Source organism: Sciurus carolinensis, chromosome 9 (assembly GCF_902686445.1).
Source record: "Sciurus carolinensis chromosome 9, mSciCar1.2, whole genome shotgun sequence".
Lineage (NCBI taxonomy): Eukaryota > Metazoa > Chordata > Mammalia > Rodentia > Sciuridae > Sciurus > Sciurus carolinensis.
This window is the reverse complement of record NC_062221.1, coordinates 123,544,820-123,565,119: the sequence shown is the minus strand read 5'-3', so window position 1 is coordinate 123,565,119 and position 20,300 is coordinate 123,544,820. Positions and strand designations below refer to the sequence as shown.

General features: G+C 36.0%; 1 protein-coding gene and 1 pseudogene across 4 annotated transcripts in view; one reads left to right on the top strand and one right to left on the bottom strand.

The window, feature by feature from the left end:
• The window catches only part of Gabpa (GA binding protein transcription factor subunit alpha), a 45,051-nt gene that overhangs the window by 9,403 nt on the left and 15,348 nt on the right, over positions 1–20,300 (bottom strand). For all 4 annotated transcript variants that reach the window (XM_047564251.1, XM_047564250.1, XM_047564252.1 and 1 more), the window contains 3 exons: positions 19,472–19,717; positions 4,765–4,959; positions 888–941 (listed from right to left, as the gene is read on the bottom strand). In XM_047564251.1, coding sequence (XP_047420207.1) covers positions 888–941; positions 4,765–4,959; positions 19,472–19,717 — 495 coding nt within the window. The remainder of the gene's footprint in view (positions 1–887; positions 942–4,764; positions 4,960–19,471; positions 19,718–20,300) is intronic.
• LOC124992906 (coiled-coil domain-containing protein 126-like) lies at positions 12,305–12,717 on the top strand (annotated as a pseudogene).

The window sequence follows — 20,300 nt, the reverse complement described above, 5'->3', positions numbered from 1 at the left end:
AAAGAATTATAATATAGAAACATTTGTTTCTAAATATAAAAGAAAACTGTATAACATGTTGGAGAAAATTTGGACAAATAAACACACATTGCGCTACTAGTAAGAAGACAAATTCATAAGACCACTTTGAGAAAAACTGTGGCACTACCTACTAAGGTGGAAAGGTTAAAAAACCTGTGACACTACCTTACAAATACCCATTCAATGACGTTCATACATTTAAAAAAATACTATTCAGCAATGAAAATGAAAGAAGTTGCAACTAACTCATAAAGGTTTGTCTCATATGATGCTAAGTAAAAAGCTAGGTACAGAAGAATACGTACAATATTTAACACCACTTTACCCAAAACCTTTAAACATGTGCAAAACAATGCTATAAAGTTTACAGTAACATAGCTGGTAGAGATACAAATTATATAAATGATAATAAACTTCAAGTTGATGATAGTTCTTTAGTTAGAAGAAAATAGGATCTACAACAGGTAAATCTGACATATCATTGTATTTCTTATGGGGTACACAGGAGTTAGTTATACTTTATTTTTCTGTATATCTAAAAATCTTTAATAAAAACTTTAGTAAAACATTTTTTTACTACCTTACAGTATTCAAATAAAAGATTTTTTTCTTCTTTTGGTGCTGGGGATTGAACCCACAGGTGCTTTACCAGTCCGTTTTATTTATTTATTTTTACTTTGAGACAGGATCTCATTAAGTTGCTTAGGCTCTCACTAAGTTGTGGAGGCTGGTCATAACTTGTGATAGATCCTTCTGCCTCAGCCTCCCAAGTCACTGGAATCATAGGTGGGTAGCAAGCACCGTGCGTGCCCAGTGAAGATTTCTTAATGATTCAACTGGTCAATATTATGGGCATGAATACTCACGTTGATCAATTGTAACTATCTCATTCATCTGCTGTTCTTGGCTTGCCAAAACATCTGAAGAATACACAAAAAAATTGTTTTCATTTAAAACCAGAAATAAAAATCCCAATCCAGTAAAATTCAACTTAATAAACATGATTCTTTTAAAGGGAGTTCCATAATTGAAACCAAACTAAATAAACAAAAATACAAATATTGAAGAACTGAAATGTATTGGGATATATACTTGAAAACTCCTGAAGGTCATTAATAAGGCAAAGTATCTTTTAAGGGACAAAACGTAGGGAAACTCAACTTTCTTATAGTGTTCAGAAAAGTTTTGACGAATTATGGCTTTCTAAATACAAATGTTTGTATCTAAATCAATTTATCTACGTAAAGTTGTGTAAAAATAGTAAGATCACTGAGAAAGAATATACATCAAACTGAAATTTAGATATACATTTCCAACAAAACTTGCTCAGAATGATGTTATACTCACTTTTGAATAAGGCTGCTTTTAATTTTGTAGTGCTATTTGAATATAGCTAAATTTTCAATAAAATTATAGCAATCCTACACAATGAAACTAAATAATTTAACATGTTTACAAATAAAGATCTCAACATAAGAGTTATGTTACACAAGGTCCTAACGTAGCCCTTTACAGAACCATCCATTGCTCATCTATTACTATTCCCAGCTCAAATGCTATTCTTTACCTATAAAAAAAATTGTAAATCTCAGTCTATTACCAGGTTCTTTGAGATTCCATTGTTAACTATGTATCCTTTAAAAAAATTATTGGTTCTTCTTGGTTACACATGACAATAGATTTTGATAATGAAACTAAAGCCAGAAGTAATCATTCTAGGTTCTCAATGAGTCCCGGGACAAGGGTGCCATGACAGAGAAGGACAGGAACCTAATAAGAAGTCTGAATCCCATGCATCAAGATGGGAGTTTTCTTTGAGGCCCTGAGTTTAGGGATGTAGATTATCAGATGGGACGAATTTCAAGCAGATCTGGGTTCAGATATTAACTCACTGACTATAACAGATACTCAGCCTCTCTGAACATTAATTTCCTCATGTCTAAATTAAAAACACCTCATAAAGTTGTTGTATTAAAGGAAAATGGTTTTAAGAAGTACAATGCAGAGGTAAAACTTTCCAGTAAACTAAAAATGTTACTATTTCATCCAGACTTCTAGTTCTAATAATTCTCCACTAATCTCTCTTGAAGAAAAATCCATGCCTTGTGTTCACGGTTGTTCTCTCTAGAATTTTATAAAAGTACCTGAAAGAGGAAAGTGTTATTAAAATTGAAATAGTTTCATTTATGACTAAAATGAATGGAGGTTCACTAGTCTCTAAAGAGGTCAAAGAGAAAGCAACCCAACGCACAGTCTAGGTGTGACCAAACTGTAAAATCAGTCCCTAGGCCTGAATTCTCATCCTTCAGTTTGGTCCTGGGAATGCTCAAGATGGAAAACAGAAAACACAACACAGAAAGAGAGGGGGTTTTGAAAGCTTGGTCCACGAGCATATAGATACTCTGAGCATTATATTTTCCCTGAAGCTCCAAAATCTCGGCTATGCACAAAGGAAGTATATTCCTTAGAGGCAAAGCTCTGGGGAATATGGATTCACTTTATCAAAAAACTCTATACTTTAAAGATATAAAGCAATTGTTTTTCCTAAAGAACACCCTCAACAAACTTAGACCATTGCCTTCAGTGACAATAGAAGCACACTAGAACTGGCAGTACTGAGACACTTCCTAACTACCCTCCCAGGTACAGCAGAATTTAGAAAAAGTTTCAACATGAACTGCAGGCATGTGGTGGCTCAGAAGGGTAATCAAACACGCATCAGCAAAAAGAGCTCTACCTCTCCAGCATTGCTTCTCCTTGAGATCACTGAGGATGAACAATAACAGGCTGGGTCAATAATAGTTTTGTCTCAAGAATGAATACCCTTCAGAGATATGCTGCAGACTTCTCTATACAGGAAGGACCAGATTGGTCAAGGAAGCCTGTTCTGAGAAGTAAGACTTGTGAATTATAGAAAGTCTACCAGAAACAGACTTACATATCATCCAAAATTCTGAGCTGAGTATTAAGATTCCCAAACCAGCTGAGATTTCCCTGTCAGGGCAGAGCAAAGAATGATAAAATTCTGCGAGACACTTACATAGGCTATAGGAATTTGCTGTTTCTGAAAAGAGAGCAACAATTCCAGAGCAGAACTTTTCTGCGGAAGTATCATTCTTTTAGACCAATTTCCATGGAAATGGAAAACTGTCTAAGACTCTTTTGCTACCTATACTAGAACAAGTATATGAATGAGCTTTATAATTTGAGAGTAATAGAAGAACCAGAAAGAATGAACCACAACAAAGAGTTGACCTGGCAAAGACTAGGGAAATCATAAATCTGGGGAAAACTTAACTGTAGTCTAGGCACTATCCTTGTTCTGTTCTTAAGAATTCCAAAAAGAAAAATATTTCAATGAACATATTTCAATGTAAGACCCTGAAACAATCCAGAATTTTTCTTATTCATCTGAAAAGCTCTTCAGAGGAAAATGTGAGAAACCAATGACAAAACTTATTTATATATAAGAATAGAAATTGGAAATAAACCCTATAAATGCAATGAATGTTGCCAGGATTTTAGTGTGGTATTTTTATTTATTTCTTTATTTTTTGGTACCAGGGATTGAATCCAGGGCACTTGATCACTAAGTCACATCCCCAGCCCTTTTTTATATTTTATTTAGAGACAGGGTCTCACTGAGTTGCTTAGGGCCTCACTAGATTGCTGAGGCTGGCTTTGAACTCGAGATCCTCCTGCCTCAGCCTCCTGCGCCACTGATATTACAGGCATGCACCACTGCGCTTGGCTGATACTTTAAAAAAATATATCTAAAAAATCCATATAAGAGTAAAACTATGGATAAACAATGAAGAAAAGCCTTCCTCCAAAGTTCATTTCTCATTCAAAAGTACAGAAAGTGCCTCTAAAGCTAAGCATTATATGACTGGAAAATCTCTGTAGCAAAGGTCTTCCCTAATTTGCCATATAACAGAACAAAATACCATTATATTTTTGTCCATAACTTATAAAAGTAAAGTCAGAGTTTGTCCTACTTATGAATTGAAAAATAATGAAGGTCTGGCTAGCATCTCAGATACACAGTATTAGGGAATGGCTTCTGCTAAGGTGTCTTAACAAAAGTAATGTCACTTTAATGTAGAATGCATTAATATTCAAACAAAACAATTTACATTTATTTGAGCTCTTTTTTTGGCATCCAAGCAGTTTCTAACTTTTCTACATAGTCACTTGATCATAATGTTTGTGAAGCGAAAGTGAAATCACTTATAACTAGTGGCTTCCAATTCATGATGGTGGGATGTACACTTATACTTCTTTCTCTTTAAAGACCCCATTCAACTAAGAATAAATTAAAATATTTCATCCCACTAAGAGAATGAGATAAGAGCCAGACCTGTGAACAAATAATCTTAAACTTCTAGAAGATGTGCAGAAAATGGAAGAAGTGACTGATGAAAAAGCATCTGAGTTGAGAACTCAAATTCTAACATGAGCCTGGGTTAGAATCCTGGCTCTGCCTCTCCCTGTCACATTGTGAAGCATTTTAAAGCCTCGTTCTCCTATGTAAAAAATAAGGAAAATAATGATTTGTGGATTATAGGAATTAAACAAGAAAACAGAGCTATGAGCACTCACATATGCAGTTAGTAAATGTTAAGTATTACTACTTGTCTGCTTAATTAACTGCATATTATTGTTATTAACAGTTAAGATGAAAACAAATTTATAAATAAATAAAAGGTACAATGTAAACAGATAGTAACTCTAATTTTATACATTTTCGAAGAAGCTCAAGATGACTCCAGAGAATTTCTCCTCGAGGGACCCGCTGAAAAAAATCTTCTTGGTTGAGACTACATAAATCTCTTCCCGAAATGTTCAGTGTGGTGAGGTCAATGTCAGTCATGCTGAACTCCTTCATTACCCAAACCACCCAATGCAGGACTTGGTCTGTGGACCACTGTATAGGATCTAGAAAGAAAAATATTACCTTTAGTCTAGTTCTATTGTACACATGTTTACAATTAACTTATCAATACATAGAATACACATACACACAAATTCCAGACTTTTCCCCCAAATGAAATAAAATTATATGAAAAGATTTTTTTTTTTAATTGTATACAAATGGGATACATGTTGTTTCTCTGTACATGGAGTCAAGGTCACTCTGGAATTTTATCAAGAAAACACAAAAGGCAACATATGCAGTCATCTTGAAAAGAATAGAGTAACTTATCCGAGTTCAAAATATTAGTTTATACCATTGTCTGATCTGGTGCCTTGAAAAAAATTCCAGGGGACTCTAGGGAGTGACCCTTAGTCTCTAAAATGTGAAAAATGTACTTTCCTCCCTTTTCCTTCTTGTAAAAGGCTGGCTCCTCCTGCATTTACTCTTATAGTGTCCCTTACAACACACTAATTATTTATTTACTTAGCTGCCACCCCCACACCAAGACAATATAGTCTTAACTATAAGGATTTTGTCTTATAAAATCTTCCAGGCCCTTATATGGTATAACCAGATAATTTCATTTTCTCCATCGTATTTTACTATCTAATTTAATTCACAAGTGAAAAAGATGGCCAACTGCATAAACAGTACAGTACTAAGCAGAGCACACTATTTGTGAAAGTATGGATAGTCAGAGAATCTTTTTTTCCCTTAAAATTTTCCATTAAGATCACTGAGCGACCCTGCCCGACCACCACACCGAGATCAGTTGCAATCGAGGAGCAAGCTGGCTGGCAAACCAGCCCGCCTGCCTCGTGGAGCTAGCAGGAGGGTGAGCTAGCCCACCAAACTCCCATGCCGAGGTGGGCTGCCATCACAGAGTGACCCCGCCTAACCCCCACACTGAGGTCGGATGCCATTGCTGAGCCTGCCTGCCTGCCCCCCCCACTGCTGAGGGACACTGCAATTACATCTGTGCTGACTCAGTGCACCCTCTCTGGGGCTCCCCAGCTTCTTTATAGGCTGGTGCAGGCATTTTGAATTATTCCTGAGGGCGTGGCCATCATCATTGGAAGGGCGGGCTCCCCGGATGGGGCAGCAGTCCTGGAACACAGGGAACTTTGTGGAGTAGAATGGCCCAGTGAGACTCCCCTGCTGGAGCCCTGAACCCGGTCAACCCGGCGCATTGCAGAGGAGGGCCGCACAGCGAGAGGCTTCGACACAGAGTGAGGATCCTAGGCCCAGGCGGCAGGACCAGACTGCAGCAGCTTCTCAGAGGAGGGCCACACAGCAAGAGGCTTCCATGGAGGGTGAGGCTCTGGCCCAGGCGGTAGCTCTGGTCCCCAGGGAACATAGCAGAGGAGGGCTGCTCAGCGAGGGAGTCCCTTGCAGGGCCAGGCTCCCCAGCCCAGGCAGTAGGTCCAGACCCCTGGGAACGTCGCAGAGGAGGGCTGCCCAGTCCAGGTGGTAGTGCTGGACTGAAGGGAACATCTCAGAGGAGAGCTGCCCAGTGAGACTTCCCCACAGAGTGAGTCTTCCCTGCTGGGTGAGGATTTCCCACCAGGGGAGTAGAACCAGAGACACAGGCCCAGACAGGACGTGCCCCAGTCTGCGGTCTAGTCCCCCTTTGGCTGTTCATCAGTCAACAAGTGGAGGCACCTCTGCCCACTGACGGGGAATATACCCAACCTGAAGGCCACCACCCCTAGAGGGGCAGCTTCCTTGTGGATCACCGCATTATCAAGTTCCTCCAAGTCTTCAGGCTACTCCAATATCTGTAATATCTCAGAGTTTCACTACTAGAGGGGTAGATACCTGAGCAATATGAGAAAACAAGGGAAGAAAATGTCCCAAACAAATAACATCAAAACAGCAATAAAATCCAACGACAGCATGGCAGAAGAAATGTCAGAAAGGGAGTTCAGAAAATACATAATTAAAATGATCAGGGAAGCAAACAATGAGATGAAAGAGCAAATGCAGACTTTGAATGATCGCACCACTCAACAGTTAAAAGAGCAAATGCGGGAAGCAAAAGATCATTTCAATAAAGAGAGATACTGAAAAAAAAAAATCAAACAGAAATCCTTGAAATTAAAATCTCCATAGAAAGCATAACCAATAGGATAGAACACCTGGAAGACAGAACCTCAGACACTGAAGACAAAATATTTAACTCTGAAAACAAAGTTGACCAAATAGAGAAGATGGTAAGAAATCATGAACAGAAACTACAAGAGTTATGGGATATCATGAAAAGGCCAAATTTAAGAATTACTGGGATTGAGGAAGGCTTAGAGAAACAAACCAAAGGAATGAACAATCTATTCAATGAAATAATATCAGAAAATTTCCCAAATCTGAAGAATGAAATGGAAAATCAAATACAAGAGGTTTATAGTATTCCAAATATACAAAATTACAATAGACCCACACCAAGGCACATTATAATGAAAATACGTAACATACAAAATAAAGACAGAATTTTAAAGGCCGTAAGAGAAAAAAATCAAATTACATTCAGGGGGAAACCAATACGGATATGAGCAAATTTTTCAACCCAGACCCTAAAAGCTAAAAGGGCCTGAAACAACATTTTTCAAGCTATGAAAGAAAATGGATGCCAACCAAGAATCTTATATCCAGCAAAACTTACCTTCAGATTTGACGACGAAATAAAATCCTTCCATGATAAACAAAAGCTAAAAAGAATTTACAAAAAGAAAGCTGGCGCTACATTCTCAGCAAAATATTCCGTGAGGAAGAGATGAAAAACAATGATGTAAATCAGCAAAGAGAGGAACGACCCTAAAAGAACAGCCAAATAAAGGAGAAACCAAGTTGTGTAAAAAAAACAAATATGAGCCAAATGACCGGGAATATAAATTGTATCTCAATAATAACCCTGAATGTTAATGGCCTGAACTCATCAATGAAAAGAATAGACTGCCAGATTGGATTAAAAAGAAAGATCCAACAATATGCTCCCTGCAAGACTCACCTCATAGAAAGAGATACCCACAGACTAAAGGTAAAAGGATGGGGAAAAACATACCATGCACATGGACTCAGCAAAAAAGCTGGAGTATCCATCCTCACATCAGATAATGTGGACTTCAAGTCAAAGTTAGTCAGAAGGGATAAAGAAGGACATTTCATACTACTTAAGGGAAGCATAAATCAGCAAGACATAACAATCCTAAATATCTATGCCCCAAACACTGGCCCATCCATGTAAGTCAAACAAATCCTTCTCAATTTCAGAAATCAAACAGACCACTACACAATAATACTAGGTGATTTTAACACACCACTGGACGGATCCTCCAAACAAAAACTGAACAAAGAAACCATAGATCTCAATAACACAGTCAATAATTTAGACTTAACGAACATTTATAGAATATACCAACCAACAAAGAGAGAATACACTTTCTTCTCAGCAGCACATGGATCCTTCTCTAAAATAGACCATATTCTATGCCACAAAGCTAATGTTAGCAAGTACAAGAAGATAGAGTTACTACCTTGTATTCTATCAGATCGTAATGGATTGAAATCAGAAATAAATGACAGAATAAAAAACAGAAACTACTCCAACACCTGGAGATTAAACAATATGCTATTGTGTGATGAATGGATAACAGGAGACATCAGGAAGGAAATTAAAAAATTCTTAGAGGTAAATGAGAACAAAGAAACATCATATCAAAATCTCTGGGACACTATGAAAACAGTACTTAAGAGGAAAATTTATTTCATGGATTGTATTCAATAAAAGAAAAAAATCAACAAATTAATGACCTAACACTGCAGCTCAAAGTCCTAGAAAATGAAGAACAGAGCAACACCAAAAGTAGTAGACGACAGGAAATAGTTAAAATCAGAGCTGAAATCAACGAAATTGAAACAAAAGAAACAACTGAAAAAATTGACAAAATAAAAAGTTGGTTCTTTGAAAAATAAACAAAATTGATAAACCCTTAGCCACACTAACAGAGGAGAGAGAAAACCCAAATTACTAAAATTCAGAATGAACGAGGAAATATCACAACAGACACGACTGAAATACAAAACATAATTAGAAGCTATTTTGAAAATTTATACTCCAACAAAATAGAAAATCTCGAAGACATCAACAGGTTTCTAGAGACATATGAATTGCCTAAACTGAACCAGGAGGTCATACACAATTTAAATAGATCGATTTCAAGTAATGAAATAGAAGAAGTCATCAAAAGCCTACTAACAGGGTTGGGGAGATAGCTCAGTCGGTAGAGTGCTTGCCTTGCAAGCACAAGGCCCTGGGTTCGATCCCCAGCACCCCCCCACCAAAAAAAAAAAGGCCTACTAACAAAGAAAAGTCTGGGACCAGATGGGTTCTCAGCCGAGTTCTACAAAACCTTTAAAGAAGAGCTCATTCCAATACTTCTCAAAGTATTTCATGAAATAGAAGAGGAGGGAACCCTCCCAAACTCATTCTATGAAGCCAATATCACCCTGATACCTAAACCAGACAGAGACACATCGAGGAAAGAAAATTTCAGACCAATATCCTTAGTGAATATCAACGCAAAAATTCTCAACAAAATATTAGCAAATCACATACAAAAATAAATTAAAAAGATAGTGTACTGTGATCAAGTGGGTTTTATCCCAGGTATGCAAGGTTGGTTCAATATCCAGAAATCAATAAATGTAATTCACCATATCAACAGACTTAAAGTCAGGAATCACATGATTATTTTGATAGATGCAGAAAAAGCATTTGATAAAATACAGCACCCCTTCATGCTCAAAACACTAGAAAAAATAGGGTAGTGGGAACATTCCTTAACACTGTAAAGATCATCTATGTTACGCCCATGGCCAATATCATTCTAAATGGTGAAAAACTGAAAGCATTCCCTCTAAAAACTGGAACAAGGCAGGGATGCCCTCTTTCACCACTTCTATTCAACATTGTCCTTGAAACTCTAGCCAGAGCAATTAGACAGACCAAGGAAATTAAAGGAATACTAATAGGAAGAAAAGAACTCCAACTATCCCTATTTGCTGATGATATGATTATATATTTAGAGAAACTGGGAAATTCCACCAGAAAACTTTTAGAACTCGTAAGTGATTTCAGTAAAGTAGCAGGATATAAGATCAATGCTCATAAGTCTAATGCATTTTTATACTTAAGTGATGAATCTTCGAAAGAGAAGTTAGGAAAACTACCCCATTCACAATAGCATTGAAAAAAATAAAATACTTGGGAATCAATCTCACAAAAGAGGTGAAAGACCTCTACAACGAGAACTACAGAACACTAAAGAAAGAAATTCAAGAAAACCTTAGAAGATGGAAAGATCTCCCATGTTCTTGGATAGGCAGAACTAATATTGTCAAAATGACCATACTACCAAAAGTGCTATATAGATTCAATGCAATTCCAATTAAAATCCCAATGACGTACCTCACAGAAACAGAGCAAGCAATCATGAAATTCATCTGGAAGAATAGAAACAGAATAGCTAAAGCAATCCTTATCAGAAAGAGTGAAGCAAGGGGTATCACAATACCAGACCTTCAACTATACTACAAAGCAATAGTAACAAAAACAGCATGGTACTGGCACCAAAATAGACAGGTAGATCAATGGTACAGAATAGAGGACATGGACACAAACCCAAATAAATACAATTTTCTCATACAAAGGTGCCAAAAATATGCAATGGAGAAAAGATAGCCTCTTCAACAAATGGTGCTGGGAAAACTGGAAATCCATATGCAGTAGAATGAAACTAAACCCATATCTCTCACCCTGCACAAAAATCAACTCAAAATGGATCAAGGACCTTGGAATCAGACCAGAGACCCTGCATCTTATAAAAGAAAAAATAGGTCCAAATCTTCAACATGTTGGCTTAGGATCAGACTTCCTTAACAGGACTCCCATAGCACAAAAAATAAAAGCAAGAATCAATAACTGGGATAGATTCAAACTAAAATGCTTTCTCTCAGCAAAGGAAACTATCAGCAATGTGAAGAAAGAGCCTACAGAGTGGGAGAAAATCTTTGCCACTCATACTTCAGATAGAGCACTGATTTCCAGAATATATAAAGAACTCAAAAAACTCTACACCAAGAATACAAATAACCCAATTAACAAATGGGCTAAGGAAATGAACAGACACTTCACAGAAGATCCACAAGCAATCAACACATAAATGAAAAAATGTTCAACATCCCTAGTAATAAGAGAAATGCAAATCAAAACTACCCTAAGATTTCATCTCACCCCAATTAGAATGGCGATTATCAAGAAGACAAGCAATAACAGGTGTTGGAGAGGATGTGGGGAAAAAAGGTACACTCATACGTTGCTGGTGGGGTTGCAAATTAGTGCAGCCATTCTGGAAAGCAGTGTGGAGATTCCTTAGAACACTTGGAATGGAACCACCATTTGACCCAGCTATCCCACTCCTTGGCCTATACCCAAAGGACTTAAAATCAGCATAATACAGAGATGCAGGCACATCAATGTTCATAGGTGCTCAATTCACAATAGCCAGACTGTGGAACCAACCCAGATGTCCTTCAGTTGATGAATGGATAAAGAAAGTGTGGTATATACACATACAATGGAATATTACTCAGCTATAAAGAATAATAAAATGATGGCATTTGCAGGCAAATGGATGAAATTGGAGAACATCATGCTAAGTGAGATAAGCCAATCTCAAAAACCCAAAGGACGAATGACCTTACTGATAAGTGGATGATGAAACATAATGGAGGGTGGGAGGGGGGCAGGAAGGGACAAAGGAGGGGTTATATAGAGGGAAAAGAGGGGTGGGAGAGGTGGGGGGGGAGAAAAAATAACAATGAATCAAAAACTATTACCCTATGTAAAATGTATGATTACACAAACGGTATGCCTCTACTTCATGTACAGAGAAATAAGATGTATCCTATTTGTTTACAATATAAATTAAAAAAAATTTTTTTTTCCATCAAGAAGTGAAGGGAAAATGGGCCAGCAGACCCCCGCTGTGCCAGGAAGGCTCTGGGCTGGCTCAGTCCCAAGCTGCAGAGAGGGGGAGCCTGGGCAGCAGCCCTCTTACTTCTTGTCCTGTTATTGATAGCTCAGTTCTATTCTACTTTGGGAGAGAGAGAGGAAATCAAATGCCCTTTTTAAACTGGCTCTTCAAAACTCATCTCCTGGCTTACAGAATTTATACAAGAGTGGAGGCAACATTGCTGAAGATGAAGATCATACAGTATTAGAAGTGTTTTTCTTTCAAAAGTCTTGATTGTTTGGTGGCTTTCTCCAGTTACTGCTTTTCAATCAAAAGTCCGTTTGCTTCATCAGAAATGATTTTTATAATCTCAAGGAAAAATATGTCCCAGAAATTGAGTTTACTGTTACTTGTATTTGGGCTCATTTGGGGACTCATGTTACTGCAGTGTACTTTTCAACAACCATGACATCAAAGCAGTGTCAAGTTACCTGAACAAATACTACGTTTGAGCAAAAGATATGTTAAAGCTCTAGCAGAGAAAAAAAGAACACTGCAGATGTTGAGAATGATGTTTCTGTGGCAGGATATGCAGATCTGAAATGAACAATTGCTGTCCTTTTGGATGATATTTTGCAATGCTTAGTGAAGCTGGAGAACAAAGTTGAGTATATTGTTGTAAAAGGTTCCACTACCAACACAAACAATGGTACTAGTGAGAATTTGGTGCCAGTAATCACAAATGCTGCATCAGGCAGCATTAGATAACAGTTGAGGATCACCCCGTGCTGCTACATCCACTGGGGATTATATCCTATTGCAGAAAAGCTTTTTAATTCTGGCTAGGACAAAATATCCTTTATAAAAGCTCCACATATTTTCAAGGAGCGTGTCGGATTCATGAAACTCTTAATTCTGTACATAAAATTTTAAAATGTTATTAGTTTGCTTTCAGGCAAGTCTCTTCAATGCTGTATTATATCCTTAAAGGGAATTTGATAACATGGTTAATGTAGTAATAAGCAGGTAGGTGATCTTGTCTAAATCTTTTGTGTTTGGGATCAAGTTGAAACAAAAACACTAAAAGATATATTCATTTCTATAAAATATTTATTTAAGTATATAATCTGTTTTGTCAGACAAGTGGAGAATATTGTTATTGAATCATTCTGTCACTTGTTCTCAGTAGATACAACTGTTGGACTAAGGCTATTAGAAAGTGTGCTTGACTTCCAGTACTATATTTTGTTACTAAGGTTATGAGAAAGAAGTGTAATGTTTAAAATAATGTTTTGAAATCATAACCCAAAGAATGTCTTCATCTGCACTATCCTTCAAAATAACTGAAGGATAATTATTTGTATATTTTTAAAAATTACATTTGTAAGAGTATAATCTTGAAATGGGTAGCAGTCACTATCCATAAGCTATTCTTAACATTGGGGGCAATTTAATAACTACATTAAAATAGTATTCTTTAATCTCATACTTAAAATTTTCTTATATATAGTCTAAAGAAATATTTTTATGATGAAATTAAAAATTACTATTCATGATATTTCACATATGAGTGTTGCTTTAAAAGTTCAACCCTTTAGCTGGGTACAGTGTCCTTTGACTGCAGTCCCAGCTGCTTAGGAGGCTGAGGCTGCAGGATCAAAAGTACAAGGCTAGGGGCTGGGGTTGTGGCTCAGTGGTAGAGTGCTTGCCTAGCATGCATGAGGCACTGGGTTCAAATTCTCAGCACCACATATAAAAAAATCAATCAATAAAATTAAGGTCCATCAACAACTAAAAAAATATTTAAAGAGTTCAAGGCCAGTCTGGGCAACACAGTGAGACGCTGTCTAAACAAAAAACAAAACAAAAACAGCATTTAACCCCTTGAGTAATTTTGTAATCCGGAATGCACATTATTTCCACATTTGAGTAATTTTGCTTTTGTTATATTGGTGGGCAGGAGGGGACTCTTGAGGATTTTAACTAGATATGTATAATAAAGGTGTTTGTGCTACATAAAATTGCTTAGAAAATGTTAATATTACTTGATGTTATATAAGAGTATCGTGTTTTATGAATCTTTCTGATTAGGTTTTCATTTTATATAACTACCACTTAAAATAATTAAGAACATTTAAGATGTAATTTAAATTATAAAGATTGGCTATCTTTTCAGTAAAACAGCTACTGTACACAGCACAAGAAATCTCAATCTCAGGTAATTCCAGTATAGAATGAAGTACACCCTTATTTAAGTTTCCCTTGTAGCAAATATAATTGCTATATGGTGCCCTATATATCACAAAATTTATTCTCTATAATACCCGCTAAAGTTCACTACCTTCCAGATTTAGGCTACACTGAATTTAGTTTTAGATACTGTATTCATTATTATGATACCGAGCAGTAGCAATAATTATAATATTTTGTTAAAATAAAGAGTGAAAAAGAATTGTTTCAAAGATGATCTCCAGACTGTCTTTTCTGTACCTTTTTGTGAAGAGATTAATTGTATACCACTGCCAGTTGAAGTATGGAATAATTGGTCTCTCTGATGAGATGTGGACATTTTTTTTCTTGTTTCTGTTTGCAGGGATGAAATAAAATATATTATTTGTACTTAAAAAGAAGTCAAGGGAAGAAGGATTCTAGGAAGATTGCAATTAACTTTAATTTCTCTGAATGCATACAGAAAAACAGAAAAAAATGATGAGGAGAAAAACACCCAAATCAAAAAACCACCACCTTCTGGATGTTTACAATAGAACCAGGTGACAAGATATCCCCATGAACTCTAAAAACAGACATGGGCGAAGACAAAGCAGTAACAGCTATAAGCCCTCCATGCTCTCTGTATCTGTGCAGCACAAAACAAAGGGTAGCAAAGAGATGTTTGATCCATTCTGGGCGTAGGAACACTGTATGTAGCCAAGAAGTATCCACTGATAGCACAACAGGCTGAAAGCAATGGCTAAAAAAGTTTTGCCCAAACCAACAGCAGCTGAGTACAAGGGTTCATAATGAGGTTTAAAGGACTGGAGCAGGGTAGCATCTGGGAGTTTTTCAAACTTAGCCAAGGATTCCTTTCAGGAAAGTGGCACACAAATAAGGAGAGACTGGAAGTAGAAACAAAAATGAGAAGCAGAGGAACACCAAGAAAATGCAAAGAAGAGACTCAGGTCCAAGCTAGGTAGAAAGAAAGATAACAACAAAAAATGGGAAGAAAAAAAAAAAAAACACACACACACACACAAAGAAAAAAAAATTAAGGGAACAGAGAGTAACTGAGAAACCAAGTTGCCCAATTCTGGAATGCTACTTGAAAACAACAGAAAAGGGGAATTCTGTTCAGCTAGAAAAGCTACCATGAACTATGCCTCTCTTTAAGAGTGCAAGACAGCTCACTTCATATCAAATTAGACAAGAAACTATCAAGATCAATAAAGGGGAAAACATTAGCTTGATCTGTTTTCTCAAATATCAAGGCTTCTGGTTTTGTTTATGCATGTTCTGTCTCTTTTCCCTCAAAGGTTAGTAATATGACAATAGAAGTAACTTTTAAAAGATAAAAAAAAATCATAGGAACATAAGAATACAGTAACAGACATGGATGACAGATCTCTACTAGTTTTTTTTTAAGACAATAAGCACAGAAATAGGCAATTGGGCAGAACAGGGGAAAAACCATGATTGAAATGTCTGTGCAGAAGGATACCAATGGAAGTTGAGAGCATTTCTTCTTGCAGAACCCATACATAGGCTCAGTCATTGTGGCTCCAGGCAAGAGGAAAGGCTTAAAGCTGCGATGACTGATTTAGAAGTATATGGTGTTAGAATCTCATGGCCTCTCCTTCACTCTCGGGGCCAAAAGATGAAAACAACCCACACCTGTGGACGCCGGAACACTTTAAATGAGGAAGGACATGAAGCAGACACTGGGAGAATAGTTCACAGTAACAAAAAACTACAAAAGGAAGAGTAAGACCTCTCCACCTCCTCCCTGTCTCAGTTCTCATTCCACTTTTAGAATGCAGCATTCACATACTCATCAATCCCTAAAGGTCACCCCAATCTCCTATTCCAACACGTATTTGGCCAATTATACAAGTTGAAGAAAGTCAACAAAAAGATCCACACATATCACATTTGAGTATCTTTTAATGAAAAGGCCAATGTCCCTTTTTATCAGCATCTAGTCAACAAATCCTTCAAAACATCAAAGCAATTAGTTTTAAAATTATTTGGTTTTACGGCTGGGGTTGTGGCTCAGTGGTAGAGCACTTCCTAGCATGTGTGAAGCACTGGGTTTGTTCCTCAGCACCACATAAGAATAAAATAAAGGTATTGTGTTCACGTACAATTTAAAAAAAAAAAAAAATATATATATATATATATATTTAAGTTAAAAGAATGTTATGGAAAAAAGCAAACAAAATCAAAGAGTCCGTGTAAATTAAAATTTAAAATCATGCAGGGCACAGTGGTATACCCCTATAATCCCAGTAGCTCAGGAGGCTGAGCCAGGAGAATTTAAAGTTCAAAGCTGGCTTCAGCAACTTAGCAAGACCTTCTCTCAAAATAAAAAATAAATAAATAAAAAGGGCTAGGGTGTGGCAGAGCAACCCTATGTTCAATATTCAGTACCAAAACCAAATAACAAAATCAGATGGTTTAAAATATAAAAGCGAAACAATCTGATAGAAAGTAGTACAGAGGTGAAAAAGAGGAAAGAAAAACAATACAGAAGATAAATCCAGGACATTCAACAGGAGTTCCAAAAACAAAGCAAAACAAAAAACAACACAGAAACACAGAAGGTAATTATCAAAATTATAATGTACGAAAAATCTCTAGAATCAAAGGCAATTATCTAGATCACTACTAATCCAAAGAAATATAATGCAAAATTTTATGTGATTTTAGATTTTCTAATGCCCATTAAAACAAGTAGGTGAAATTCATTTTAATAATACATTCATTTAGTCTAATATACCCAAATATATTACTATTTAAACATGTGATAAAAAATTTGATTTAATTGGTTATTTCACACAGCACATCTCAGTTCTTGACCAGGCACATTTCAAGTGCATACTTGTGACTATTGGCTGTCAAACTCAATAGTACAGGGCCTGACTGAAACTTTACAACATAAACCACAAGTCTAAATGAATGAAAAAGATTCACACTGTCACCAAACCAAGGTAAAGACCAGATAATAGGCGTAGATATAAAACGGTTCCAGGAAAAAAAAAAAAAAAAAAAAAAAAGAGAGATATAAACAAGCTAGATGAAGATACCCCTGAATGTTTCACAATAATGAAACAGGAGTCATCAAAATTTTGAGGAAAAATTAATTTTCAACTATAGTATTATATACTCAAACAATCAAAGAAAATAGAATAAAGGTAGTTTTAGATGTATAAAGCTCAACAAAAGAAAAAAAATCTATTTCTTAGTACCCTGTCTAGTAAACCCTTTTTTAAGAAAGATTAGTGCATAAACAAGCGACTAAAACTATGAAAAAAGAAAAATATGACATCCAGTAAAATGGGGATCCAGTAGTAGGATGACAGCTCTGCAGCAGATAGAAAAGACTTGATCCAAAGACACTTGAGAATTTGGAAAAAACTAACTAAAAACAGGAACAAAAATAGCTCAAAATGGGAGAAAGTGGTATTATATACAAACCTGTACAACCAAAAATAAATCAACTTTGAATTTCAGAAAACTAGGAGTTGTGTAAATATAATCAGTTATACAATAAATAAACACTCATAAGGCACACAGTACCTAACGATTTAAATTAAAAAATTATATAACTTATTACAAAATGAGAAGGTAAGGTATCATTGTGCTCTATGGAAAGGAAACAAAACCTCATCCACTATAATATGAAGTTAATAATGATTAAAAGCAATAAAGCAAAAGGATAGCTGCACCTGAGGTAAAGGGTTGAAGATATTACTGTTTTTCCTATGAGATTTTTTCTTTCTTTAAATCAATCAAATATACCATAAATGACATATCTCACTGATGGGGTTGAGGAAGAACTATGGAACTGAATAGCTAGGTATTAAACTATTTCTATAGTATTTTATTTCTTTGTGTGTATATGTGACATTTAAAATGTTAGCAATGACAATTCTGAAGGCTGAAAAGCATGAATTTGTTTTTTAAAAAAAATCATTCTAAGTGGAAGAAAAATAATCAATCTCAACATATGCTTTCAATATTCTTATTTAATAAAAGAATAACTATTTTGACTGATTTTGACCAGACTTCATTAACATCAATTTCATCCCCAGTTGTTTAATGTGAAATACTGAAAAAATTCAGCATAAAAATTATACACACTTCAATACATGTATTGATGTACACATACATCAATACATGTACACACATATATATATATGTGTATATGTGTTATGTGCCCATATATACATACACTCATGTATATGTGTTTGGGTACATACACACAAGTGAAGAAGTGGCTCTAAGCATACCAGATTTCCCTACTTCTCCAACAAGGCTTTTAAAAGCATGCTCTTCCTCGTGCACCATCATGAGTCCAGTTTTTATCACTATGTCTGCGTATACATGTAGTGTTCATTACACATGTAATGAAGATGCGACTGATTTTTATCAAGATTATTGCCCCAGTCACTCAATACTTGAATCTCCCCTCTCTGCACTCACATTCTCTGCTTAGTCCTAGCACTGTTTTCTCTCCCCCCTCCCCTTCCTTCTCTTCTCCTCCTCCTCTCTTGTTCTTTCCCTCCCTCCCTCCCTTTCTCTTTCAGTACTGGGGATTGAACCCAGGAGTACTTCACCACTAAACAACACCCAAAGCCCTTATTTTTTATTTTAATATAGTCTTGCCAAGTTGCCCAGGCTGGTCTTAAACTTGATTATCCTGCCTCCGTCTCCTTACTCACTGGGATCACAGGCATGTACCACCATGCCCAACTCAGCACTATCTCAGTACCTATCTCTTCTTTTACACTCCCCAAAAAATCACTTTGTTTAAGCTAGCCTGGACAATACTAGGATTGAATAAGCTACAATAATATGCTTTTGTGTTTTCTCCATCTGGTCTCTACCTGCTTAACATATGAAATATCAATGCCACATTCATTTTTCAATTATCCCAACAACAGCTTAACTCTATTGACTAAACCTTCTTACTATCACACATACTACCAGATTTGTGCCTAATGTTTCTGGTCTCTAATGCCCTTTGCTGCACAATAATTTTTGTCTATAAAAAAATCTTCCTCAATTTTCTCTCAGGCCACTACGATTCCTTTAAATTCTAATAGTTTATTGTGTTCTATAAGCTACTGACAGCTTTAATATTGCCTTTTCTAACAATTATTTATTTTCATCTTTCTTTTCAACTATATGTGAATATGGTAAGGCCAGAAATTTTGTTTTATACTTCTTTGTATTCCCAGCACCAAAATTTATTCATCATACATGCTTAAGTGTGTTACAGTTTAACAAATACAAGTTTAATTACCATAGGGAATCCCAAGGCGTTCCTGTTCTTTCCTATACCCTTCCAGTGCAGCAGCCCATCTTGTCACTTGTTCTGAAGTTTCATCTGAAATGGTTGTGATGTGTTTTGTACCATCAAGAGTTATCACTTGAGCTTCTTCAACAAGATGTGCTTCTGCTTCAGCATGGTGGGCATCTGGATCAATAACGACTTCAACAGTTTCCGCAGTTTTAACAATTTCAAGGATGTTAAGCTTTGGCTCAATTCCTTAACAATAAATTTAAAAAAATATATAAATTTAAATTGAGATGACAACACATAAGCCACAGACACACAAAAAAAATGAAATTTAGTCTATACGTTCCCAAATGACAGAAAAAAAAAATTTAAATATTTTTAGCAATATATCTTTATCTAGAGAACTTAATAGATCCCTATTAACAATTCAATAGAACTTTGGTAATAACAGTTCTGTATCAATGTTAATTTCCTGACTTTGATAACTGTATGGTGGTCATATAAAAGAATCCTTTTTTTTAAGAAAGCACACACTGGTGACAGAAAGGGATCATGTCTGCAACTTATGCTTGAATAGTTGAAAAAAAAATGTGTGGGGAGATGGCAAAAAAAGAAAGTGTGACAAAAGTGAATATTTGTGAATCTGGGTAAATGATATCCAAGAATTCTTTAACCAGTCTTACAACTTGTCTACAATAATTAAAACATACACACATACATGTCGTATCTACAAACATCATTAGGAAAGAAAAAAAGTACCAGTTTTTAACCACAATAAAAAGTTAATAAATAAAAAGTACCAACATAGAATAAAAAATAAAAATTAGACTAG